Source organism: Mandrillus leucophaeus, unplaced genomic scaffold, assembly GCF_000951045.1.
Source record: "Mandrillus leucophaeus isolate KB7577 unplaced genomic scaffold, Mleu.le_1.0 Scaffold35, whole genome shotgun sequence".
Classification (NCBI taxonomy): domain Eukaryota; kingdom Metazoa; phylum Chordata; class Mammalia; order Primates; family Cercopithecidae; genus Mandrillus; species Mandrillus leucophaeus.
In genome coordinates, this window is record NW_012103698.1 from 782907 (window position 1) to 809835 (window position 26929).

Here is a 26929-nt window from a genome sequence, read left to right on the forward strand (position 1 = left end):
ATATTTCATATTATAGTTGGCTGTTCCTGTCAGTGGGTTCCACTTCCATGCATTCCACATCTGTGGATGCAACCAACCACAGATTGAAAATATTAGGAAAAAGGCTGGGCATGGTGGCTCATACCTGTAATCTCAGCACTTTGGGAGGCTGAGGTGGGGGGATTATTTGAGGTCAGGAGTTCGAGATCAGCCTGGCTATCAGCCTGTGTCTACTAAAAATACAAAAATTAGCTGGGCATGGTGGTGCACGCCTGTAATCCCAGCTTCTTGGGAGGCTGAGGTATGAGAAGTGCTTGAACCCTGGAGGCAGAGTTGCAGTGAGATGAGATCGCTCCACTGCACTCCAGCCTGGGTGACAGAGCAAAGTCTGTCTCAAAAATAAATAAAATAAATAAATAAATAAATAAATAAATAAAAATTAGGAAAAAAATATTGCATCTGTACTAAAGATGTGTAGACTTTTTTTTCCCTGTTATTATTTCCTAAACAATCAGTATGGCAACTATTTACATGGCATTTACATTGTATTAGGTATCATAGGTAATCTAGAGATTATTTAAAATATAGTCATGCATCACACAACAGCATTTTGTTCAGTGATAGACAGTGGTCCCATAAGATTATAATGCTATGTTTTTAGTGTACCTTTTCCACATTTAGGTACATAAATACTTAGCATTGTGTTATAACTGTCTATAGTATGCAGTACAATAACATGCCATACAGGTTTGTAGTCTAGGAGCAATAGGTTATACCATATAGCCTAGGCATGTAATAGGCTATTCCATCTAGGTTTTTGTGAGCACACCCTATGATGTTCACACAGTGACTAAATCACCTAAGGATGCGTTTCTGAGAACATATCCCTGTTGTTAAGCAAAGCCTGACTATATATGGGAGGATGTGCATAGGTTACATGGAAAATAGTACCCTATTTTATTTTATTTTATTTTATTTTCAAGGTGCAGCATTGCTCTGTTGCCCAGGCTGGAGTGCAATGGTGCGATCTGGGCCTACTGCAACCTCTGCTTCCCAGGTTTAAGTGATTCTCCTGCCTCAGCCTCCTGAGTAGCTGGGATTATAGGTGCCCGCCACCATGCCCAGCTAAGTTTTCTATTTTTAATAGAGATGGGGTTTCACCAGGTTGGCCAGGTTGGTCTGTAACTCCTGACCTCAGGTGATCCACCCACCTTGGCCTCCCAAATTGCTGGGATTACAGGCGTGAGCCATCATGCCTGGCAGGTACCCCATTTTATATCAGAGACTTGAGTATTGGTGGATTTTGGTATCCAAGGGAGGTCTTGGAACCAGTCCCCCATGGATACCAAGGGACTACTGTATACCACAGTGGCATATAAGGTTTTAGCTTACTTTTCTTGTCTGATCATACTTCCCACCTCAGCCTCCCTTAACTCGTATCAAGTCCTCTAGCCTGTCAACTCAATTATCTATCACATGTACTTAGATCCTTTATGACTTTGTGGGTGACCTTCTTTTAGAATACTCTTCTCATAAATGTGTAAAATCTAGTGATTTAATGCTCATGTGAAGCCTCATAAGCCAAATTTTGAATCTTCTTTATATCCGTAGCAGTTTATCTATAATATTATAGAACTCATACTGCATTACATTTTTTTTGTTTACATATCTTGGCTGTGAACTCTTTGAGGGCATGGATCTTAATTTACCTTGTATTTCTAGTGCCTAGTTTAGTACTTGGCATATAGATTGTCCTGTTTCTGTTCTGTCAGTCTTTCTTTCCCTGTTTTATTACTTATTGGCAAGGTGTTACTTGATTTTAAAATCTGTTTCTGTTGTTTCTGGGCATAATGGTTAAGAGCAAAGGCTCTGGCATTAAACTGCTTCATGTTTTGGTTGTAATTTTGGACAAAGTAACCTCCCTAAGCCTCTATTTCTATATTTGAAAAATGGAGAATATAATAATACTTGCATTATTGGCAGGATTAAATGCATGTAACATGCTTGATATAGAACCTGGCATAAAATACTTGCATATTATGTGTGCATATTATGCTTATTTATTTATTTATTTATTTATTTATTTATTTATGTAGAGACAGGGTCTCACTCTGTCACCTGGGCTGGAGTCAGTGGCATAATCACAGCTCACTGCAGCCTTGTCCTCCCAGGCTCAACTGAGCCTTTCACTGCAAATTCCTGAGTAGCTGAAACTACAGGCATGTGCCCCCACACCTGACTAATTTTTGTATTTTTTGTAGAGACGGAGCCTTGCCATGTTGTCCAGGCTAGTAACTCCTGGGCTCAAGCAATCCTCCCACTTCAGCCTTCCAAAGTGTCGGAATTACAGGCATAAGCCACCACTCCTGGCCCATATTATGCATATTTTGTTAGCCATCATTCTATTCACTTATTTACACATATGTAGGGTCAAGCCCCACAGGGTCGGTGGGTTTTTCTCCCCGTGTGCGGAGACGAGAGATTGTAGGAATAAAGACACCAGACAAAGAGATTAAAGAAAAGACAGCTGGGCCCGGGGGACCACTACTACCACGACATGGAGACCAGTAGTGTAGTGGCCCCGAATGCCAGGCTGCACTGATATTTATTGGATACAAGACAAAGGGGCAGGGTAAGGAGCGTGAGCCATTTCCAATGATCGGTAAGGTCACATGGGTCACGTGTCCATTGGACAGGGGGCCCTTCCCTGCCCGGCAGCCGAGGCAGAGAGAGAGGGAGAGAGACAACTTACGCCGTTATTTCTGCGTATCAGAGACTTTTAGTACTTTCACTAATTTACTGCTGCTATCTAGAAGGCAGAGCCAGGTGTACAGGATGGAACATGAAGGTGGACTAGGAGCGTGACCACTGAAGCACAGCATGACAGGGAGACGGTTAGGCCTCCAGATAACTGCGGGCAGTCAGGCCCTCCTCAAGAGGTGGAGGAGTAGAGTCTTCTCTAAACTCCGGGGAAAGGGAGACTCCCTTTCCCAGTCCGCTAAGTAGCGGGTGTTTTTCCTTGACACTGACGCTACCGCTAGACCACGGTCCGCTTGGCAATGGACGTCTTCCCAGACGTTGGTGTTACCGCTAGACCAAGGAGCCCTCTGGTGGCCCTACCCGGGCATGACAGAAGGCTCACGCTCATCTTACGGTCACTTCTCACTATGTCTCCTCAGCTCCTCTGTATGACCTGGTTTTTCCTAGGTTATGATTGTAGAGCGAAGATTATTATAATATTGGAATAAAGAGCAGTTGCTACAAACTAATGATTAATGATATTCATATATAATCATATCTATGATCTATATCTAGCATAACTATTCTTATTTTATATATTTTATTATACTGGAACAGCTCGTGCCCTTGGCCTCTTGCCTCAGCACCTGGGTGGCTTGCTGCCCACACACATATTCATTGAGCATTTAAATCACTCTTTGCTGGGTATTGTGCCAGGTACTGTTACAGCCTAGCAGGTTCTTTTTGCCTGCTGCACAGAAAAAGCCAATACACTGAGACTGGTGTTGCAGCAGAGAGTTTAACAATTGCAGTGTGGCTCAGTAAGGATGGTGTGTGATATTTCTCAAATCTGCCTCCCTGAGAATTTGACAACTAGGGTTTTTAAGGATAGTTTGGTGGGGAGGGGGCTAGGGAATGGGCACTGCTGATTGATTGAGTTAGGGATGAAATCACAGGGGTATTGAAATTATCTTCGTGTGCTCAGTCGTTTCCTGGGTCGGGGACACCTGGGTGGTGTCAGTTGGTCCACTGAAAAATATCTCAAGCACCAGTCTTAGGTTTCACAATAGCAATGTTATCAGTAGGGGCCATTGGGAAGTTACAAATCTTTTTTCTTTTTGAGACTGAGTCTCTCTCTGTCGTCCAGGCTGGAGTGCAGTGGCGCGATCTTGGCTCACTGCAGCCTCCTCTTCCTGGGTTCAAGCGATTCTTCTCCCCTCAGCCTCTTGAGTAGCTGGGACTACAGGCACATGCTACCATGCCCGGATAATTTTTGTATTTTTAGTAGAAACGGGGTTTCACCATATTGGCCAGCCTGGTCTGAAACTCCTGAACTCATGATCTGCCTGCCTCAGCCTCCCAAAGTGCTGGGATTGCAGGTGTGAGCCACTGCTCCCAGCCAGAAGTTACAAATCTTATCACCACCAGCTAGTGACTCCTGAGTAGTAGGCAATTATAAAAAGGTAAGTTAGGAAACAATGACTAGTTGTTATTTAACTATGCCTAAACCTTAACAGAATTCAGGCCCCTACCATAATTCTGTTTTTGGCCTTTCATTAGTTTTATAAAAGCAGTGTCTGTCCCCAAAGAAAGAGTGGGTTCGTTTTGAGAAGGGGCCATCATCATCCTTGCTTTAAAGTTAAACTGCAAACTAAATTCCTCCCATAGTCAGCTTGGTCTGTGTGTAGGGATGAGCAAAGGCAGTTAGCTTGTGAGTTTAGAAGCAAGATAGAATCAGCTATGTTGGATGTCTCTCACTGTTACAGTTTTTGCAAAAGTGTTTTTAGTACCAGAACAAGATAGATATGGTCCCTGTACATGACAGAAAAGTAGAGTCTTAAGGAATGGATAATGCAAGGAAAACACTATTTAACTTATTTTTTATTGTTTCTTTGAAGCTGAGGACAAGAGTAAGTTGCTAATGATCATTTGATCCTTTCATTCTTACTACAATGTAATAGCACTGTTTTGCAAATATATGTAAAATATGTGTTAAGTGATCAACATGTACTGTGTACATTGTGAATTATTGTGTTCTCCATTATACCCATTCTTGCTAGCTTATAACCCCCTTTTTAAACAAAAACAGAGAATGAGAGAGCAATCTTGTACTGATTGATAACACAGATGCAAAAAAATGAGTTTTTTTTTTTAAAGGGAAGGGCTATGTTGCCCAGGCTGGTCTCAAACTCCTGGCCTCGTGCAATCCTCCCACCTTAGCTTCCCAAGTAGCTGGGATTATAGGTGAAGTCATTGCACCTGGCTTTGCTAAGTCTTAATTGTATTTATATTTTAAGCCAGTTAGGAGGCAAATTTTCTTTGAGTGTTTCATCAGTCTACCAAATCTTCGTCTTCAAGCTTTGGCCTGTTACTCTTCCTTACTTTCAAGCAAGCTCCTTCAAAGACTGTCTGCCCTCATATTTCATATTCTGTTTACTCTTTAACCCATTATAAACTGACTTCTGCCCCTTGACTCACTAATTACTTCCTGTTTATATTAGTACTTCTCAGCCTTTCTATATACTTGTCAGTGTCCACTTCTGCCCTCATGAAGTGTTCTCCCTCGGTTTCTGTGATACCCCTCTCTCAGTGTCCTCCTATCTTTCAGGCTATTCCTCTGTTTCCTTGAGGGACTCTTATTTTTGCTCATGCTTTGAATATTGCATTTTCTAGGGTGGGCATGGTGGCTCTCGCCTGTAATCCCAGCATTTTGGGAGGCTGAGGTGGGAGGATTGCTTGAGCCCAGAGTTTGAGATTAGCCTGGGCAAGATAGTGAGACCCTGTTTTAAAAATAATAATAGTAATTAATGTTACATTTTCCAAATTATGTGCTGAAGTTTCTTTTCCTCTTATATTCTTTCACTTGTCAATCTTCCATCTATTGTCCATGAATTAATGGTTCCTCAGTGTACATCTGGAGCTCTGCCTTTTGGTCTCAGCATCAGGCCTGAACTTACAATGTCTACTGAATTCACTTGATTGTCCTAAAATTCAACATTTTAATATCACTTAAAATCTATACAACCTACTGTATTCTCTTATTTTGGTACAACTTTTCATTTAATTTTGCCAATTCTAGTAAAAAATTACATCTTTAATATCGGTCAGATTTATCTTATTTTATCTGTCTCTAATCTCCTTATTCTTTCTCCTGGATATAGTAACTATCCCCCAGAGTGACCTTCTCCACTAGAATTGACCCCTTTGTAGTCTACCCTCATTGCCGCCACAGTGTTTTAGTATGTTATTGTTTATCTTAAAATCTTTTTGATACTTCTCATTACCCTGCAGTAGTTTTCAAATATCTCTCCATGTCCTACCTGGTTTAGGATCATTTAAAGAACTTTTGAGGCTGGGTGCAGTGGCTTATGCCTGTAGTCTCAGCACTTTGGGAGGCCGAGGCGGGCAGATTGCTTGAGTCCTGGAGTTTGAGACCAGCCTGGGCAACATGGTAAAACCCCATCTCTACAAAAAATACAAAAATCAGCCAGTTGTGGTGGCACACACCTCTAGTCCCACCTATTCGGGAGGCTGAGGTGGGAGGATCAGTTGAGCCTTCCAGGAGGCAGAGGTTGCAGTGAGCCAAGATCATGCCACTGCACTTCAGCCTGGACAACAAAGTGAGACCCTGTCTCAAAAAATCAAAAAATAACAACGCATATTCTGTATCTTTCTCCACAGATTCTGAATCAATATAGAACTTAGGAATCTTTAAAAAGTTTTCCACTGCCTTCGGGTCAGTGGTGTCAAAAAGTGTTCCAGATGGTTTTCATTAGTAGCCAGGGTTGAAAAACACTAACCTATACATGTGGCTCAATTCTTTTGGGGGGTCTTTGCATGCTTTTCTTTAATCAGATTTCTGCTGTACCCCTGCTCCCCTCTATGTCCCAGCCAGCACTGTTCTGGGTTTCTCAGATGGAACTCAGGTTGAAAATCACTGGGCGAATCCGCATCAGTGAGGCCCCCAAAGATTGTGGGTCTTGCAGAAGTCATAGCAGTGAGTACCGTAACGTACCTAAAATTCAGGTTTCTATTTCTAACATAGTTCTTTTTTATTGTTCTTCGGTGGCTTCATATGTATCGTATCTGGGCAGGTTGATCTGAATTGACCACTTAATCTTTTTCTCCCTAAATAATCATACATTTGTTTCCTCATTCATATATTAATTTGCTTATTTATTCATTCAAATAATCATTTATTTGACCACATAAAGGAATAGTACAGTGCCTGGGAGGAGAGGAGGTAGGTAGAAAATTTGAATAATATAAGTTTTCTATCCTTAAGGTTCTCAAGATGTATTTTATATTCAATCATAAAATACTATACAGAAAAGCAAATTATTAATGTTTTAAGAGAAACCATAGTATATTGTTTTCCACTGTTTTCTTTCTTTTTTTGTCCAGGAAAAGACCATGTTTGTAGATTTATTGGCTGTGGGAGGAATGATCGATTCAACTATGTGGTCATGCAGTTGCAGGTAGGTTACCTTGAAAACGTGTCTTGAAATCCTTCCGTTCTGATCAAAGTATACAATTACAGTAAATGTGAATAAAAAGTAACAATATTCTTAGTACCATGTGAGAATGTTTTATACTGTGCAGATGGAACTTTCTTTAAACAGACGATACACATTTTCCAAAAATGAAATAATTGTCTTTGTCCGCTATTTGAGTTGACCTGTATCTTTACGGATGGTCAGTCTTTGCAGTTTTCGATCCCTGGGTGGATGAGGGGATATAATGTGAATCTTGTCCCTTCTACTGTTCATTACCTTAGGGATTCCAGTTTTCCATTTGTATTCTAAAGTATTGTCTTAGTCTGTTTTGTGCTGCTGCAGAATACCCAAGACTGAGTAATGCATAAAGAACAGAGATTTATTTCTTACCATTCTGGAGGTTGGAAAATCCTAGATCTAGGGACCCACATCTTGCAGGGGCCTTCTTGCTGCATCATTCCATAGTAGAAGTTGGAAGTGCAAGTAAGTATGCACATGGGCAAGGAAGGTGAAGAAGGGGTCCTAGCTCATCCTTTTTGTCAGAAACCTACTTCCAAGATAACTACCCCACTTCCACACCAAAATATGTCTCAAAATAAGACATCTATATGGCCAAAAAACATATGAAAGAATGTTCAACATCACTGATTTTTAGAGAAATGCAAATCAAAACCACAGTAAGATACCAGCTCACACCAGTCAGAATGACTATTATTAAAAAGTCAGAAAATAACAGATGCTGGTGAGATTTCAGTGAAAAGGAAACATTTATACACTGCTGGTGGGAATACAAATTAGTTCAGCTACTGTGGAAAGCTGTCTAGTGATTTCTCAGAGGACTTAAAACAGAACTACCATTCAATTACGGGGTATATACCCAAAGGAATAAAATCATTCTACCAAAAAGACACATGCACTTACGTGTTCATCGCAGCACTATTCACAATAGCAAACAAGTGGAATTAACCTTACGTGCATATCAGTGGTGAACTGGATAAAGAGAATGTGGTACGTGTATACCATGGAATACTACACAGCCATAAAAATGAATGAAATCATATTCTTTGCAGCAACATGGATGCAGCTGGAGGCCATTATCCTAACCAAATTAATGCAGGAATAGAAAACCGAATACTGCATGTTCTTATAAGTGGGAGCTAAACATTGAGTACACATGGACACAAAGAGGGGAACAATAGACACCAGGGCCTACTTTGAGGGTGGAGCAAAGAAGGAGGATGAGGGTCAAAAAACTAGCTATTGGATACTATGCTCACTACCTGTGTGACAAAATCGTTTTCACACCAAACCCCAGCAACACACAATTTGCCCGTGTATCAAACCTGCATATGTACCCCTGAACCTGAAATAAATATTGAAAAAGAAAAGAAAAACCATAGCAAGTACCAATCTTGAGTACTTGAAACTTTAAACAGTAGTTGAGATAGAGGAGAAATGCCATTCCTTTTTCTTTTTTTTTTCCGTCAGTAACATAACTCTGTTCCATATATATATGTGTGTGTGTGTGTATATATATATGTATTTTTTTTTTCTTTTTTTTCTTTTGAGATGGAGTCTTGATCTGTCACCCAGGCTGGAGTGTAGTAGCATAATCTTGGCTCACTGAAACCTCCCCCTCCCAGGTTCAAGCGATTCTTCTGCCTCAGCCTCCCAAGTAGCTGGGATTACAGCCGTGCTCCACCAAGCTCGGCTAATTTTTGTATTTTTAGTAGAGATGGGATTTCATCACGTTGGCCACACTGGTCTCAAACTCCTGACCTCAGGTGATCTGCCCACCTTGGCTTCCCACAGTATTGGGATTACGGGCGTGAGCCACTGCCCCTGGCCTGTTCCCTGTTCTTTAGATGGTAGTGGAGTTAGGTCCAGAGGAAAGAATTTAGAATAGGAATATTGGAATAATGACTACAATGGGGAGAAGAGGGAAACCTTTCTATTTTCTCTGACACTACCTCTGCCCCTGAAAACACACAGACACACACACATACACACACACACACACACACACACACACACACACACACACAGAGAACTGTAGTCACCCTCAAAGTTTAAAAACCGTGGTTCATCTTGATCTTGCTGCCTAGATCTAGAATTCTCAGTATTTCTTTTCATCTTAAGCAAACATCGTTTTGGGCATTTGACTTCTTTTTTTTCTTTTTTTTTTTTTTTGAGACCCAGTCTCGCTCTGTCACCCAGGCTGAGTGCAGTGGCCCAATCTCGGCTCACTGCAACCTCTGCCTCTCAGGTTCAAGTGATTCTCCTGCCTCGGCTTCCGGAATAGCTGGGATTACAGGTGGCTGCCACCATGCCTGGCTATTTTTTGTATTTTTAGTAGAGACAGGGTTTTACCATGCTGGCCAAGCTGGTATTTAACTCCTAACCTCAGGCGATCCGCCCACCTCAGCCTCCCAAAGTGCTGGGATTACATGTGTGAGCCACCGTGCCCAGCCGGTTTCTTTATTTTCTTTCAAGTTATCTAAATAACAGTGATTCTAGAGACATAGATCCTGGCCTAAATGCTTCCTTTTCTCATCAGGAGGCTTTTCTTGTTTCCCTCAGCCATCCTTCAGATTTCATTTAAAGATATTAACCTCTGTAGATATAACCTTAAGGTCTTTTTGAGTCATGTGATTCACTAACTCTTGAGCCAACCTGGTTTTATTTATTTAAGCAGCTATCCCTGAACATTTTTTTTTTTTTTTTGAGACAGAGTCTCACTCTGTTGCCAGGCAGGTGTGCAGTGGCGCGATCTCGGCTCACTGCACCCTCCTCCTCCCGGATTCAAGTGATTATTGTGCCTCAGCCTCTCAAGTAGTTGGGATTACAGGCACACGGCACCACACCTGGCTAATTTTTATATTTATTAGAGACTGGATTTCACCATTTTGCCCAGGCTGGTCTTGAACTCCTGACCTCAAGTCATCCACCCACCTCAGCCTCCCAAAGTGCTGGGATTATAGGCGTGAGCCACCACGCCTGGCCTTTTTTTTTTTTTTTTTTTTGCGACGTTGACTTGCTTTGTCACCCAAGCTGGAGTACAGTGGCACGATCTCAGCTCACTGCAACCTTCACCTTCTGGGTTCAAGTGATTCTCCTGCCTCAGCCTCCAGTGTAGCTCAGACTACAGGTGCACACCAGCACGCCTGTGTAATTTTTGTATTTTTAGTAGAGACAGGATTTCACCATATTGACCAGGCTGGTCTTGAACTCAGCCTCCGGTGTAGCTCGGACTACAGGTGCGCGCCATCACACCTGTGTAATTTTTGTAGTTTTAGTAGAGACAAGGTTTCACATGTTGGCCAGGCTGGTCTTGAACTCCTGACCTAAGGTGATCTGCCCGCCTCAGTCTCCCAAAGCCCTGGGATTATAGGCGTGAGCCACTGCGCCCAGCCTCTGAACCTTTTTAGATCATTAATTTGGATCCTGCTTTCTCTCATTTTGGCTAGTAATAATATAACTTTTTGTGTGACATTTTGTAGTTTTCATCTGGATTTATCATCTTATTTGATCCTCATTATACCCCCATGGAGAGGAGAGAACAAGTTTTATCCCTCTTTTGCATATGGAGAAGCTGAGTCTCAAGGAGGTTTGTGATTTGTCTGGTACTAGCCTACTTGATGGGTATTAAAGCTTGGTGGAAGCCTGAACCCAGTATTCTTTAGGCAGTAATAAGAGAAAACTGTTTTGTTTCAAGTTACTACTGACTGGAGAATTATAGAAAGCAGGTTTTTTTCTTTAGTCTGCAGAGTCTTTCTCAGTCTTAGCATATACTCATTTTAATTCTTACACTTACCTAAATCTGACTTGCTGTAAATGGGAAGGCTCCTGGTACTGGGAAACCCAAGAGACTGGTGTATATTAGACAATGATAACCTTTGTGGCCTTTGGCAAGTTCCTATGGATTTGTCTAAGAACTTTTCCATTTGAATTACGTGCTATATTTTTTTCCTGTAACAAAAAAGTTAACCCATTTAAACTCCCATCTGTACAGTTTGTGGTTGACTTGATTTGGGATTAGGCTAAAGCTGGTATAACCGCTAGAGCATATTTTCTCTTATTTGACATATGGAAGATCACTACTGGGTCTCCTCCATGTATTCAGCTTCCCACAGAGAGTCCTAATTTATTCTAAAAACCATAAATTCATTATTCTTAAGATAAACTTGTTCTTTTCCTCCTGCTGATTCAATTACATAATATCTGCCTTAAAAATTGTTAAGGAACAACCCTATCTCTGTTGTAGAAATTCTAACTATTTGACGTTAAAATGGTTTTTAAAATCTTACAGAGCTCAAGCAGTTGTACACATTTTTTTCTCAATTCCCCTTGCAGGACCTTGGCCAGGTCTCACCTAATATTTTGTCACCATTGAAGCTTTATATGAGCATCTTTAGTGTAGCCTAAGAGTGATATATTGTGATAAGTACATCAACTATGGAGGTGCCAAACATTTTTTCGATTTCTGTAACCAGTACAACTGTAGATCTAGATTGTCTAACACCTACAACCTTTTAAAAACTTTGTTATGGGAAAAATTAAACATACACAAAGTAGAGAGAATAGTATAATTTATACCCATCTACTCATTACCCACAACTATCAGTATATGGTTAATCTTGTTTCAAGTATTTTCTCTTTCTCCTATCCCTCCCGAAATTATAGCAAATCCAAGGCATATTTTATCTACATATACATTTCTAGAAGACCAGAACTCTTTTTTTCTCTTAAAGTAACCAAAATACCCAATAATAATACCTTAATAATAGCACAAATATCAAACCAATCTTCAGATTTCCTTGATTGTCCATCTCTTTAATAAAAACAATTTTTTTTTTCATTTGGTTTATTTGAATTGGGTTCCAAATAGGGTTCACACATTGCCTATCTCTTAAGCCTCTTTCAATCTATTGGTTCTCCCTCTGTCTTTTATTTTCTTGCAATTTTCTTTTCATTGTGTTTATTGATGTTGATAAAAATGGAGGAATGTGACATGCGCACATTACCATATTCTGGATTTTGCTGGTTGTTTCCCTGTGGTTGTCTTTAATATGTATTTCTGTCCCCTGTATTTTCTATAAATTGATGATTATATAAGATTCCAGATTTACTTTGCAAGGATACTTCAGAGGTGGGTTGTATGCTTCCTCTTGAATCACATCAGGAGGTAGTGTCTGGTTGTCTCTCTTTTAGTGAGGTTAAGATTAGTCAATGGGTTGTCAGTCTAATCCATCCATTTTAAAGTTACCAATGGTTTTTTCCTGATGGTTTTATCAACCCATTTGTAATCATCATCCATTATTTTAATGGGAGTTGCAAATACAGTGTTCTATCATTTTATTCTTTTTTTGTTAACTAGAATTATTCGTAAAAAGCACTGTATTCAGTATTCGGTTATCCTTAAGTATATTTTATATAGGAAAGGCAGGACTACTACTTGATTATTTTATCAGTTTTTAGGATAATGAATTAGTTCCCCAATATAAACATATCATATATAACTATATGATAAATATATAATAAATCCATAAATTCATGGATTTAACATATTTGATGTCTTTCAATTATTGCAGTTTTATTTAGTTTTTTGAGATGGAGTCTCACTCTGTCACCCAGTCTGGAGTGCAGTGGCACGATCTTGGCTCCCTGCAACCCCTAGCTCCTGGGTTCCAGAGATTCTCCTGCCTCAACCTCCCAAGTAGCTAGGATTATAGGCACACGCCACCATACCCAGCTAATTTTTAAATTTTTATTAGAGATGGGGTTTCCCCGTGTTGGCCAGGTTAATCCCAAACCCCCAAAGTGCTAGGATTACAGGCATGAGCCACTGCACCTGGCCTACGGTTTTTTTTAATGTTCAAATTGTCTCATCTTTTGCTACAGGACTTCTTTCACGTTGGATCTGGATTCATTTTGTTAGGACTAGGCTGCAGCAGTCTTTGATAGCATCCTTATTTTTTGGCGCAATACTATGTACCAGGCTCATTCTGTGTATTTCATACTCCAGATCTGGAATCAGCCATTTCTTCATTAAGCCTTGGCTCCTTTTAATGGGAAATGATGTTCAGAGACCAGAATCTAGATGATGTGGGTGTCTGTTGAAAGTGGATTGGTCATTATTTTTCATTCTTTTCAAGTGGATGGATTTAAGAAATGCATTTTAAAAAATGAGAAAGTATGCCATGGTTCATATTGATGTTTCTAATTCAAATTTACAATGATGTAATTGCTAATAACTTCTACTTATATTTGTATCTCTTTCCTTTTCTACACCCTTTTGGTTTTTTTTTTTTTTTTGAGATGGGGTCTTGCCCTGGCTGGAGCACAGTGGAGTAATCACAGCTCGCTTCGGCCTCTACCTCCTGGGGTGGAGTGATCCTCTCACCACACCTTTCTGAGTAGTTGGGACTACAAGTATGTGCCACCATGCCCAGTTATTTTTTTTTTTGTTTGCTTTGTTTTGTTTTTTTGAGACCGAGTCTCTTTCTGTCACCCAGGCTGGAGTGCAATGGCACGATCTCGGCTCACTGCAACCTCCTCCTCCCGGGTTCAAGCGATTCTCCTGCCTCAGCCTCCCGAGTAGCTGGGATTACAAGCACATGCCACCACACCCAGCTAATTTTTGTATTTTTAGTAGAGACGGGGTTTCACCATGTTGACCAGGATGGTCTCGATCTCTGAATCTTGTGATCTGCCTGCCTTGGCTTCTTAAAGTGCTGGGACTACAGACGTGAGCCACCGTGCCTGGCCCTAATTTTGTAATATTTTGTAGTGATGAGGTCTCAGTATGTTGCCCAGGCTGGTCTTGAACTCCTGGGCTCAAGTGATCTTCCTGCCTTGGCTTCCCAAAGTGTTGGGATTATAGATGTGAGCTACCACACTTGGCCTACACTTTTTAATGTATATAGATGAAATTATATGGTTAGAATTTACATGAAAATAATTTAGTACGTGTGGGTGGGAGGGGAGAGGATATGGATGAGGAGGTGAATAATAGATGAAACAAGACTGGGCATGAATTGATAATTGTTAATTCTGGGTGACCAGTAGATACATGAAGGTTCATTATGTTATTTTCTCTTCTTTTGGGTATGTTTCATATCTTCAATGTAGAAATTCACTTGCATTTTTATTAAGATCTTGTAAATTTATAGAGAAATGAACTTCTTTAATTCATTCCACATTACTATATATAGTCCTCTTCCTTTTTTTTTTTTTTTTTTTAACAAAATATGGTGGCTTGTGACATTTTATTTTATTTACAAATTTTTTATTTTAGTTTTGGGGGTACATGTGAAGGTTTGTTACATAGATAAACGTGTGTCATGAGATTTTTTTGTATGTAATATTACGTTACCCAGGTATTAAGCTCAGTACCCAATAGTTATCTTTTCTGCCTCTCTCCCTCCTTCTACCCTCCCCCCTCCAGTAGACCCCAGTGTCTGATGTTTTCTTCTTTGTGTTCATAAGTTCTTGATTCTTCATTTTTTGAATGACTGCATATCAGTCAGTAAGATGACTGTACCATTATTTATGTAACTATTCATTTATTAATGTACTTATGATAGTACCCCCTTATCTGAGGAGATACTTTCTAAGGCCCCAAGTGGATGCCTAAAACCACAGATCATACTGAACCCTGCACATCTGGGTAACTGATTGAGCCACTAAGTGATTAGTGGTCAGGTAACAACATGTGGACACGCTGGACTAAAGGGATGATTCACGTCCTGGGCCTGATGGAGCAGGATGGTGTGAGATTTCATCACATATGAGAATGGCCTGTAATGTAAAACTTATTAACTGTTTATTTCTGGCATATTCCATTTAATATTTTTGGACCATGGTTGACTGTGGGAAAACAGTAAAGTAAAACCATGGATAAAGTAAAACCATGGATAACCATGGACTATTGTATAGATTGTTTTCAATTTTTCTTTGTAACAAATAATAATTCATTAGTAGTATTTACTTTAAAGTATAATTTAGTGGGTACCTGCATGTTTTTACCATGTTAATAACACTTTACCCCATACTTTTATCAGTTTTGTGTTTACCTCTCAGATTTTGCGAGTTGATACGTTAGGCTTGTATTTTAAAATATTTAAATTTTTTAAAGTGTTACTAATGTCATAAATAAAATTTAATTGATTTCCTTTTGAAAGTTTTTGTGGTGAAAGCTGTTTACAAATAAAGTTTCAATATTAGGTATATTTTCGGCAATCAACATTTTGATTTTTGAAGAAAAAACTTTTGGAATTCTAATAAAAGTTATTAGGTACTCTCACATGGTTATACAGTTCGCTACTGTAGATTGTCACTTATTTTACGTTTGCTACAGGTGCAGGAAACAACAAATTTCCATTAAAAATAATAACTAAGGTAAATCCCAATTAATTTACATTATAAGAAAGCTGCATTTAAAAAAGAAGATACGAAGTATGAAAGGATCCTGACTTTACTGTAACTTTTAAACTGTTACTTGAGGAGCACTTCATATTTTATTTTGAATGATAATCTAAGAATTTATTACTTTTCAAAAGTGAATCAATTATCTTTAGATGAAGTGATAATGTTAGTGGCATAGTACCCCTAAAGATATATTATAAAATTGTGGGAATAGATTGGGATATTTAAATCCCCTTGCGACAGGAGAGCCAGTCTTTTCTTTGGGAGGTAGTGCTGCAGGGCCGTGGTCCTGCTCTCCTTTTCAGATTACTGGTTTGTTACCTAAGCAACAAGGAACCTTGGTGGAGCAGCATCATGAAAAAGTCTGTAGAAAAGCTCTGTGAAAGAGGACTGTAAAAGAAGAGCACTTTGGAGTCAGACAGAGTTAGATTTGGAAAACAGCTTTACATTAACAGGTTAACATTATTTAACCTCTTAGAACCTTAGTTTCCTTATCTGTAAAACAGGCACAGAAACAACTTCTGTTTAGGGTACTGTGAGGCTTCAGTGCAATCATGAATGGCAGATGCTGGATGTATTCATTGCTTTTATATACTTCTACAAGTAAATTGAATGTTTGTCATATAATGTTTGGTCATAATAACAATAGTTAGCCTATGTTGAGTACCTATTGTGTACCACACAGTATTCTAAAAACTTTATATGGGGCCAGGCACGGTGGTTCACACCTGTAATCCCATCATGTCAGGAGGCTGAGATGGGAGGCAAGGAGTTTGAGACCAGCCTGGTCAACATAGCAAGACCCCATTTCTATTTAAAAAACAAAACACACGCACGAAAAACTTTACATAGATCTTGTTTAATCCTCACAGAGCTCTGTGAGGTAGGTTTCATTAGCTTGTTTTTATGAGGAAACTGATTGAAGAAAGTTAAGTAACTTGTATGAGAATATATGTTAGGCAGTAATGAGGAATTAGTGCTCTTTGTATGTATATGCGTTATATATACTTGATCGTGTGTGTGTGTGTGTGTGTATATATATATATATATTTTTTTTTTTTTTGAGATGGAATCTCGCTGTTTCGCCCTGGCTGGAGTGCAGTGGCGTGATCTCGGTTCACTGCAACCTCTGCCTCCTTGGTTCAAGCGATTCTTCTGTCTCAGCCTCCTGAGTTGCTGGGACTACAGGCACGTACCACCACACCTGGCTAAATTTTTGTATTTTTAGTAGAGACAGGGTTTCACCGTGTTAGCCAGGATAGTCTCACTCTCCCGACCTCGTGATCTGCTTGCCTCAGCCTCGCAAACTGCTAGGATTACAGGCATGAGCCACCATTTTCGGCCTGATCACATATTTTAAGTAAATAAATACAAATGTAAATAATATAAATTATTATATATTTGATTACTTATATTTTAAATAATCAAGACTTTTTTGTTATGACATCAGAGATAAAGGGAAGCATGATGAATCAGAAACATGATATGCTAAAAATCTCATTATTCTAAAACTTGTCTGAAACATTCATATGATTAAGAGATCTGTTGAGTGACAGGATCACAATTTGGGTAAAATTCTTGCTCTTGGCCGGGTACGGTGGTTCTTGCCTGTAATCCCAGCACTTTGGGAGGCTGAGGTGGGTGGATCACCTGGGGTCAGGAGTTCGAGACCAGCCTGACCAACATGGTGAAACCCTGTCTCTACTAAAAACAGAAAAATTTGCTGGGCATGCTGGTGCGCACCTGTAACCCCAGCTACTCGGGAGGCTGAGGCAGGAGAATCGCTTGAACCCAGGAGGTAGCGGTTGCAGTGAGCCAAGATCGTGCCATTGCACTCCAGCCTGGGCAACAAGAGTGAAATTCCATCTCAAAAAAAAAAAAAAAAAAAAAAAAAAAAATTATTGCTATTTTACTGAAAACATATTTTTCAATGGTAAGTGAGTGGTTTCCCAGTTTTCTCTTCTAACATAGTTTTAGTACTGAATTTGAAAGTGTTTATTTGATTTCCACAGGGTCGGAATCTGGCAGATCTTCGCCGTAGCCAGTCCCGAGGCACATTCACCATTAGTACTACTCTCCGGCTGGGTAGACAGATTTTGGAGTCTATTGAAAGCATTCATTCTGTGGGGTTCTTGCATCGAGACATCAAACCGGTAGGGACCTTTTCTATCCAGAGCACAGAATGAGTTTGATACTCTTAATGTTATCCTGGGACACAATAAATTATAAATGTAGCTTTATGTATTTGTTGTGGTAAAATACAAGGTAATATTTTCATTTCGATAGAGACCTGGAAGCAAAAATATAACTTACCTCTTAATTTTTTAAGTAATAATTACAACTACAACTTATTTTCAGGAGTTTTTCTCATACAATGAAAATAAAAACTGAGACTGGGGCGGTGACACATGCCCATAGTCCCAGCTACTCAGGAGGCTGAAGCAGGAGGATTCCTTGAGTGCAGGAGACGGAGACTGCAGTGAGCTATGATTGCTCCTGTGGATAGCCACTGCACCCCAGCCTGGGCAGCATAGTGAGACCCTGTCTCTTAAAAAAGGTTTATGTTTGACTATTATTATGTGTGCTAACATTACCATTTACTTAGCTTTATGCCTAAATTGGCATTATTCCCTGGTTTCTTTTATAGATATATTGGTTAAAAAACTATATATGTTGCTTTTGGTTGTTCATATTGTGTTCTTGAACTATTTGTTAAGTCAAAAATTATAGGAAATCATCAGTTGTGAAAGACCTTATTTTCTCCTGAGTGCTACTGTGGAAATATAGTGGGGTTTTTATTTACTAATCTGTTTTTCTTAGAAATTGTCATTTCCATAAGTGTGAAATAGGTTTTTTTGTCCTTTTTGGTATTTGATTGTTCATTAGGTGAAATGATCCATTTCTGATATACCATATTTACTATAAAGGTATCATATGTTGGTGCAGTTGAAAAGTATAACCGTCTGTTGTTACATGACTTCTAAAATTAGTTTACATGAAAATGCTAACTAAATTTAACATAGTAGAGTCAGTCTATTTCTATGCATCATTATTTGAGAACCATGGTGATTGGAATAGTTTCTGTTTTTATCAGAAAGTCCATAAGTAGAACAATATTTAAAAAAAAAAAAAAAAAAACCTAACAATTCTGGTAACAATTTGGCCTTTACCTTCACAAGTCCTCTTACTTACATACTCATCTTTGCGTTTGTGGTCATTTAATATTACACTGATTTTCATTAGGGGAAGAATACAAAGTGTATTTTCCTTAAGTCCGTTTTGAAATGTTTCTATAAATTGTATTTTAATTTTAGACTTAGTGAAATTCAGTTTTATGATGTTTATAGGAAATTCTTTTTTTTTTTTTTTAATTTTTTTTGTGACGAAGTCTCACTCTGTCGCCCAGGCTAGAGTGTCGTGGTGCAATCTCGGCTCACTGCAACCTCTGCCTCCTGGATTCAAGCAATTCTTCTGCCTCAGCTTCCTGCGTAGCTGGAATAACAGGCGCATGCTACCACACGCGGTTAATTTTTTTTTTTTTTAAAGTAGAAACGGGGTTTCACCACGTTGGTCAGGCTGGTCTCAAACTCCTGACCTTGTGATCCACCTGCCTTGGCCTCCCAAAGTGCTGGGATTACAGGCATGAGCCACCACACCTGGCCGTTTACAGGAAATTCTTTTAAATTTCTATGGTTTTTTTTTTTTTTGTCCGTCTCTGATTTCTCCTATTTTAAAAAGTAGGGGGTTGGGTTGTCATTTAAGCATTCACTTAGGCTAGAATTTCAAGAACTTAGAATTCCAAGTCTAGTTAATATTGTCTTGTGTGTAACCTTAGTCATTTACATCCTTTTTTGCTCAAAGTTTACCTGATATTAGGCATTAATAGAACCCAAAACTAAGTCATATTTTAATACCTACTAAACATCATTGACTAGAATAGTATATTTGGAACATGTGTGTTATATAGAGCTTAAATAGAAGAAGACTTAAAATGTAAGGACTAAGTATTATAAGAATGTATATATTTTCCTTCTTTATTTTTCTAGTCGAACTTCGCTATGGGCCGCTTTCCTAGTACATGTAGGAAATGTTACATGCTTGATTTTGGCTTGGCTCGACAGTTTACCAATTCCTGTGGTGACGTCAGACCAGTAAGATTTTTCATATTATTATCGAATATTTGATAATTACCCTGGTATTTATAGTATCACACTTTTTAAACAATGCTAATTATTTATCCTAATGGATGTTATCTAAGAAGTGGCATATACATTTAATGATTATAGAATGACAATAAATTGTACTATTGAAATTTGTGGCTTCAAAAAATGTACATTAGAGGGAGATTTCAAGTGGTCTTCTAGTAAGAACACATGTTGACCCTTTGAGATGAGGGGTCATTTGTGTAGTATGATACCCTTTCTACATACTATAATTCTATTTCAGTTACTATACTTTTCAACTCCCAAATTTCCACTTAGTTCTCTTCATTGATATTCTCTATTTGATGCAACACTGTCATCAAATAGAGCTTGTTTAATCAAGCTGTCCTTTATTTCTGAAAACATAACTATAATGGCTACTTTAAAATATTTTTCTGTTAAATCCAATATCTGGTCACTCTCACAGGCAGTTTCTGTTGCCAGCTTTTTTCCCCCTATGTATAAGTCATACTTTCCTGTTTCTTTGCATGCCTCATGATTTTTTGTTGGAAACTGGGCCTTTTAGGTAATATATTACAGCAACTCTGGGTACTAGTTTCCCCCTTCTAGGGCTTGTTGTTATTTTTTGTTTAGTGGCTGACAGGATCATTTTAGTGAAATCTATTCCGTTCTCCCTTCCTCCCTGCAAACCATACACACAGTATTAAGACTGTGTTGCTCTTCAGGGAGGTGCATCTTTGGGTATGACCACAATCAAACTATGATGATAATGGTACCAGTAAGGCTCACTTCTGCTCTTTCCTTGGCCACATCCAGCTGTTGAACTTCACTAATTGCAGGCCAGTTACTTTATTGTTTATAACAATATCTTGGGGGCATAAATACCTTGACCAGCTAATCAAACTGTGGCTTCTAAAATGGAATAGTTTCTGAAGTCAATGTTTGATCATTGTTCTGATGTCAGGTCCTTCAGCTATCTTTTCCCCCTAGTTCTCTCCTGTCCAGCTATTCTCTAAGCTGTATCTTCAGTGAATTTCCTCCTAGTTCCCTTTACCACAACCTCTATTTTTGATAGGGCTTTTAGGTTTGTTAAAAAGAAAACATTAGGCAAATTAAATTTAACAGAGTTTAGTTGAGCAAAGAATGATTCATGAATCATGTAGCCCCCCAGAATAAGAACAGGTTCAGAATGACTCTGGGGCTGCCACATGGTCAGATAACATGTATGAACATAAAAAGTAAAATGAGTACAGAAAATGTAAGTGAGGTATAGAAACAGCTGGATTGCTTATAGCTGGGCATTTGCTTTATTTGAATCTGCTTTGAACAGTTGGCTGCTGTGGTTGGCTGAGACTTGGCTGTTTGTTACAAGAGTAGTTTACAGTCTGTTTATACTCAAGTTAGGTTACCATCATTACCTCTAGACCAGCCATAAAACATGTACAGAGGCAGTTTTAGGCCAAACTTAATTTAGCAATAAAACTGTAAGGCATTGATGTCACTCTGTCAATATTGTAAATGGACTTATTTGGTCTCAGTATGGGATTCACAAGCCTTATTTGGTCTCAGCTCCTGTCCGTTTTGGGTTCTGTCTGCTTCTTTAAAGTTTTGGTTTGATGAAATTAATAATAAACATAAAATAAAAATAAATTTTAAAAAAAGTTAATGTCATACTTTTTTGGATTGTGTTTGAAATAATTTTCTCATATTGTTCTACTAATGTAAAATCAAAAGTTCCCATTGTAGATTTGTTTCATATGTACAATTATTTCTTTATTGCTAGAAACTTGAATCCATTGTTTGGATTGTCTAAGTATACCATCATGTTATCTGCAGAAATCTGTATTTTGATTTTGTTTATTTTGTCTTGCTGTATATTCCAGAAGAGTGTAAAAAACATTAAAAACTAAGAATAACGAAACATTACTGGCCTCCATCTAGGTTAAGAAATGGCGTATTACCATCTTAGAAGCACGCTGTGGGTCCTTTCCTGATCATATCCCTTTTTCTTCCTCAAGCAGCACTGACAAATGGAGCTTTCTATGATGATAGCAATGTTCTGTATCTGTACTGTCTTATATGGTAGCCACTAGCTACATGTGGCTATAGAGCACTTGGATTGTAGCCAGAGCAAATGAGGAACTGAATTTAATTTAATTTTATATTTTATTTTATTTTATTTTATTTTTATTTTTTTGAAATGGAGTCTCGCTGTGTCACCCATGCCAGAGTGCAGTGGCGCTATCTCAACTCACTGCTACCTCTACCTCCTAGGTTCAAGCGATTCTCTTGCCTCAGCCTCCCGAGTAGCTGGGACTACAGGCGCCCACCACCACACCCAGCTAATTTCTTTTTGCGTTTTTAGTAGAGACAAGATTTCACCATGTTGGCCAGGCTGGTCTCGAACTCCTGACCTCAAGGGATCCACCCTCTTCAGCCTCCTAAAGTGCTGGGATTACAGGCATGAGCCACCACACGTGGTCCAGGAACTGAATTTTAAATTCATTTAATTTTAAGTGACTATCACATTAGCCAGTGCAGCCCTTGACATACTCTCCATTCTATATTTTGTGTTAACTAGTTTCTTTGTTTTCTTTCTTCTCTCTTCTGCAGATCTTGAGGGTACTTGTTTTGGAGTTAGGGAGCAGATGCAGATAGCTGCCATGACAAGCCTTTATGTTTAGCTTATGAATTTAACCCAATCGACTTTTAATGTTTTTAATCCAGTCCCTCTCTCCCTTTTCCTTCTCATATTCCTTTCCCTTTGCTTTTTAAATTTTTTATTATTATTTAAAGAGATAGGATCTTGCTCTGTTGCACAGGCTCGGAGTGCAGTGGTGCAATCAAAACTCATTGTAGCCTCTCCTGGGCTCAGGTGATCTTCTTGCCTCAGCTTCTCAAAGTTCTAAAATTACAGGTGTGAGCCACCGCACCTGGCCTCCTCTGCTTTTTTATTATTTTATTATTATTATTATTTGCTTTTCCCCCTGATTTGATGTATATTGTTGTCCTTTTTTATTATTATTTTTCATTTCTATTTTGGGTTTGGGGGCACATGTGCAAGTTTGTTGTATAGGTAAACTCGTGCCATGGGGGTTTGTTATATAGATTATTTCATCACCCGGGTACTAAGCCTAGTACCCAATGGTTATTTTTTCTGCTCCTCTCCTTCCTCCCACCCCCCACCCTGAAGTAGGCCCCAATGTTCGTCTTTCCCTTTGTGTCTATGAGTTCTCATCATAACAAATACTGTTTTGTTATCACAGTAAATACTCTGTTAGCTGATCAATATGTAATAGTAGTTGGTCTGTTATTTGAAGATTCATTAAGGATGAAGAATCACGACATAATACTTTAAGCATTTTTTATATTTTTCTTTGTTTTGTCTTTTTGTTTTCAAATAGTTAAGACTCATAAGAAGTTACAAAAATAATACAGTTACCATGTACCTTCACCCAGCTTTCTCCAGTGATAATACCTTACATAATCATAGTACATTGTCAAAACTGGGAAATTGATGTTGGTATAATATTATTAACTCAAGTACAGACTTAGATTTTACCAGGTTCAACATGCACGTTTTGGTGGGGGTGGTGGTATGTGAAATTTTATCACATGTATAGATTCATATAACCAACTGCTATAATTTGATGTCCCATCCAAATCTGATGTTTAAATTTGATTCCCAGTGCTAGAAGTGAGGCCTAACGGGCAGTGTTTGGGTCGTGGGATGGATCACTCATGAATAGATCACTCCTCTCCCCTGGGAGCGGAGGGTCGTGAGTTCTCACTGTTAGTTCTTGTGAGAGCTGGTTGTTAAAAAGAGCCTGGCACCTTCCCCCACCTTCTTGCTTCCTTTCTCACCATGTGACCTCTGCACATGCCTCCTCTGCTTTGCCTTCCACCATGAGTGGTAGCAGCCTGAAGCCGTCACCAGAAGCAGATGCTGGTGCCATGTTTCTTGTACAGCCTGCATCCCGAACTGTGAACCAAACAGACCTCTTTTCTTTATAAATTTTCAGCCTCATGTATTCCTTTACAGCAGGGATGTCCAATCTTTTGGCTTCCCTGGGCCACAATGAAAGAAGCATTGTCTTGGGCCACACATGAAATATACTAACAATAGCTGATGAGCTAAAAAAAAAAAATCCCAATAATGTTTTAGGAAAGTTTATGAATTTGTGTTGGGTTATGTTCAAAGCCATCCTGGACCACATGTTGGGCAAGCTTATTTTGTAGCAGCACAAATGGACTAAGACATCAACACCATAATCCAGACACAAAGCTATTCTATCACCACGAAGGAACTTCCTCAAAACATAGATGCATATTTATTTACCAATCTTGTGGTGTAGGACCATCAGTCAGAAGGCATTGCAAAGGGAATGATGGAGTGTATCTGTTATACCAGTGTGTTGTTTTATGAAGTTGGTTTTGACAGCCTCTACTCTTTATCACCTTTAAGATGTATTAGTTACATTAAGTAGGGTTGTGAGGGGCAAAGAAGTCCTAAACTATATGTATCTGCAACACTTTGATTCATAATTTCAGAGTTGAACTTCTGTTTACCTAATGATTTGAATCTGTCTGTTCATTTTGTGTATGTGTCCTGCTTTTAAGGCATTCCCCAGTTTCAGCCCTTCAGCTGGCATCTCACACTGGCCTTTTGTATGTAAGCTCTTGGAGTGACATGTTTTCTCCTGTTGCTCCTGTCCTAACCATTCACCTGAAACTTCCAGTGCCTAGGATTGTAGTAACTTATGTAAGAACAATTTTTAAAGTCTTTTTTCTCTGTTAGTATTTCAGAATTTCAGCTGAATTTGAGATACTTTCTTAATTCCATTGGGAGTTCTATTACATAGTTCTTGCATTTTTTTCCCTGATCCTTTCTCTTTTGTTAGCAATAGGCTAAAGTCGTTCTCTTCTTTCTTGATTTATTCTCCTAGGAGTTCATCCTGTCTCTAACATACCTTCTCTCCTTTACATTCACACTGCTTCTGTCCTTGTACTAATTTTGTTGTTTGTTTTGTTAAAATAGTTTCCTCACTCATCTCTCTGTCTTCTCCTTTCAGTCTGTTATGCTTCCACCAGAGTCAACATACATGCAGAGCATTTTCTCAATCGTTACTTTCCAGCTGAACTTTTTTTTTTTTTTTTGAGACGGAATCTTGCTGTGTCGCCCAGGCTGGAGTGCAGCGGCGCGATCTCCACTCACTGCAAGCTCTGCCCCCCGGGTTCATGCCATTCTCCTGCCTCAGCCTCCCGTGCAGCTGGGACTGCAGGCGCCCGCCACCGCGCCCAGCTAATTTTTTGTACTTTTAGTAGAGACGGGGTTTCACAGTGTGAGCCAGGATGGTCTCGATCTCCTGACCTCGTGATCCAACCGTCTCGGCCTCCCAAAGTGCTGCAATTACAGGCGTGAGCCACCACATCCAGCCTAAAAATATTTTATGAATTCCAATTACCTACACGTTATAAACCAAATTAAAGAAGATCTTAATTTGACATTTAAATCCTCCCTTAATCTGACTTCAACCTATTTTCCTGTTTTTTTCCTCTCATGGTCAGCTACAGTCATACCAGATTTGTTTCTCTAACACCAACAGTACTTTCCTCCCTCTTTGCATTGTTAACCATGTTCTTTTGACTTAAAATGCATCTCATTTTTTCTGTTGTAATTCCGTCAGCTCTTCAAGGCCCAATTTATTTTTTCTTTTTTGTTTTCATTTGAATATCTAGGTATCAAATAAAATATGCTCATAGATTGTTAAATATTCACTTTTTACTTTCTTTTTCTTTCAAAATATTTTTAAATATAAATTTCAAATAGGTAACATATTCATGTGATGCAAAAGTTAAAGAATTAAAAATGTATCAAAATTAAACACTTATGCTCTTTGAAAGACACTGTCGAGCAAATGAAAAGACAAGTCACAGATGGGGAAAAATATTTGCAGAACACACATCTGATAAAGGTTTTATGTCCAGGATCTATGAACAACTCATACAACTCAATAAAAAGAAAGCAACACAGTAAAAGTGGGCTAAATATTTGAATAGACATTTTATCAAAGAAGAGGTACAAATGGCAAATAAGCATATTAAGAGATGGTCAATATCATTAGTTATTAGGGAAATGCAAATTAAAACCCTGGCAAGATACCACTGCCTACCAATTAGAATGGTTAAAACAAAAACCAGACAATACTAAGTGCTGACAAGGGACAGAAATCATTGGTTGTCAGAGACTAGGGGTGGGGAGGGATTGACTCAAAGGGGCCTTAAGGAAACTTATTGGAGTGATGGAAATATTTGATATCTTAGTTGTGGTGGTGGTTATGTGACTTTATATCAGTCAAAACTCATAAAACTGTGTATACATAAAGTATGAATTTTATTGTAAGTAAATGATACCTCAGTAATTCAGAGTAAAGTAAATTAAACCTGACTTGAAAAGAAATTAAAAAGTAAACAGTGAAATAAATCTCCATTTCACCTCTGCCTATTCCAAATCTACTCATTTCCTATATTGTCTCTGATTCTTCCCCCTACTCCCTACGTTCACCTTTAGGTAGCTGTACTGTTACTAGTTTCTTAATATATTCTTCCAGAATTTCTTTATTCACATGCAATAAATACAAATGAACATTCTTATTTTTACCTTTTTGATTAAAAAGGTAGCATGATATACATTCTATACCTTTCTTTTTTTTCACTTGACAGTGTATCTAGACGATCTTCCCATGTTGGTATATAGAACTTCCTCATTCTTTTTTTTTTCTTTCTTTTAGACAGGGTCTCGCTCTGTCACCCAAGCTGGAGTGGAGTGGCATGATCACAGCTCACTATAGCCATGACTCAGAGGTCCTCCTACCGCATCCTCCTAAGTAGCTGGGGGATTCTCCCACTTCAGCCTCCCAAGTAGCTGGTAGCAGGGACTATAGGTGCATGCCACCATGCCCAGCTAATTCTTTAATTCTTTTTTTTTTTTTCTTTTTTTTTGTCCAGAGACAGGGTCTCACTATGTTGCCCGGGCTAGTCTTGAACTCCTGGCCTCAAGTGATCCTCCTGCTTTAGACTCCCCAAAGTTCTGGAATTATAACCATGAACTACCGTGCCTGGCCC

General features: G+C 38.9%; 1 protein-coding gene across 2 annotated transcripts in view; it reads left to right on the forward strand.

Moving 5' to 3' along the window:
- The window catches only part of TTBK2 (tau tubulin kinase 2), a 175728-nt gene that overhangs the window by 55350 nt on the left and 93449 nt on the right, over nt 1-26929 (forward strand). For both annotated transcript variants that reach the window (XM_011989224.1, XM_011989225.1), the window contains 3 exons: nt 7123-7196; nt 17654-17794; nt 19688-19792. In XM_011989224.1, the coding sequence (XP_011844614.1) occupies nt 7123-7196; nt 17654-17794; nt 19688-19792 (320 nt within the window). The remainder of the gene's footprint in view (nt 1-7122; nt 7197-17653; nt 17795-19687; nt 19793-26929) is intronic.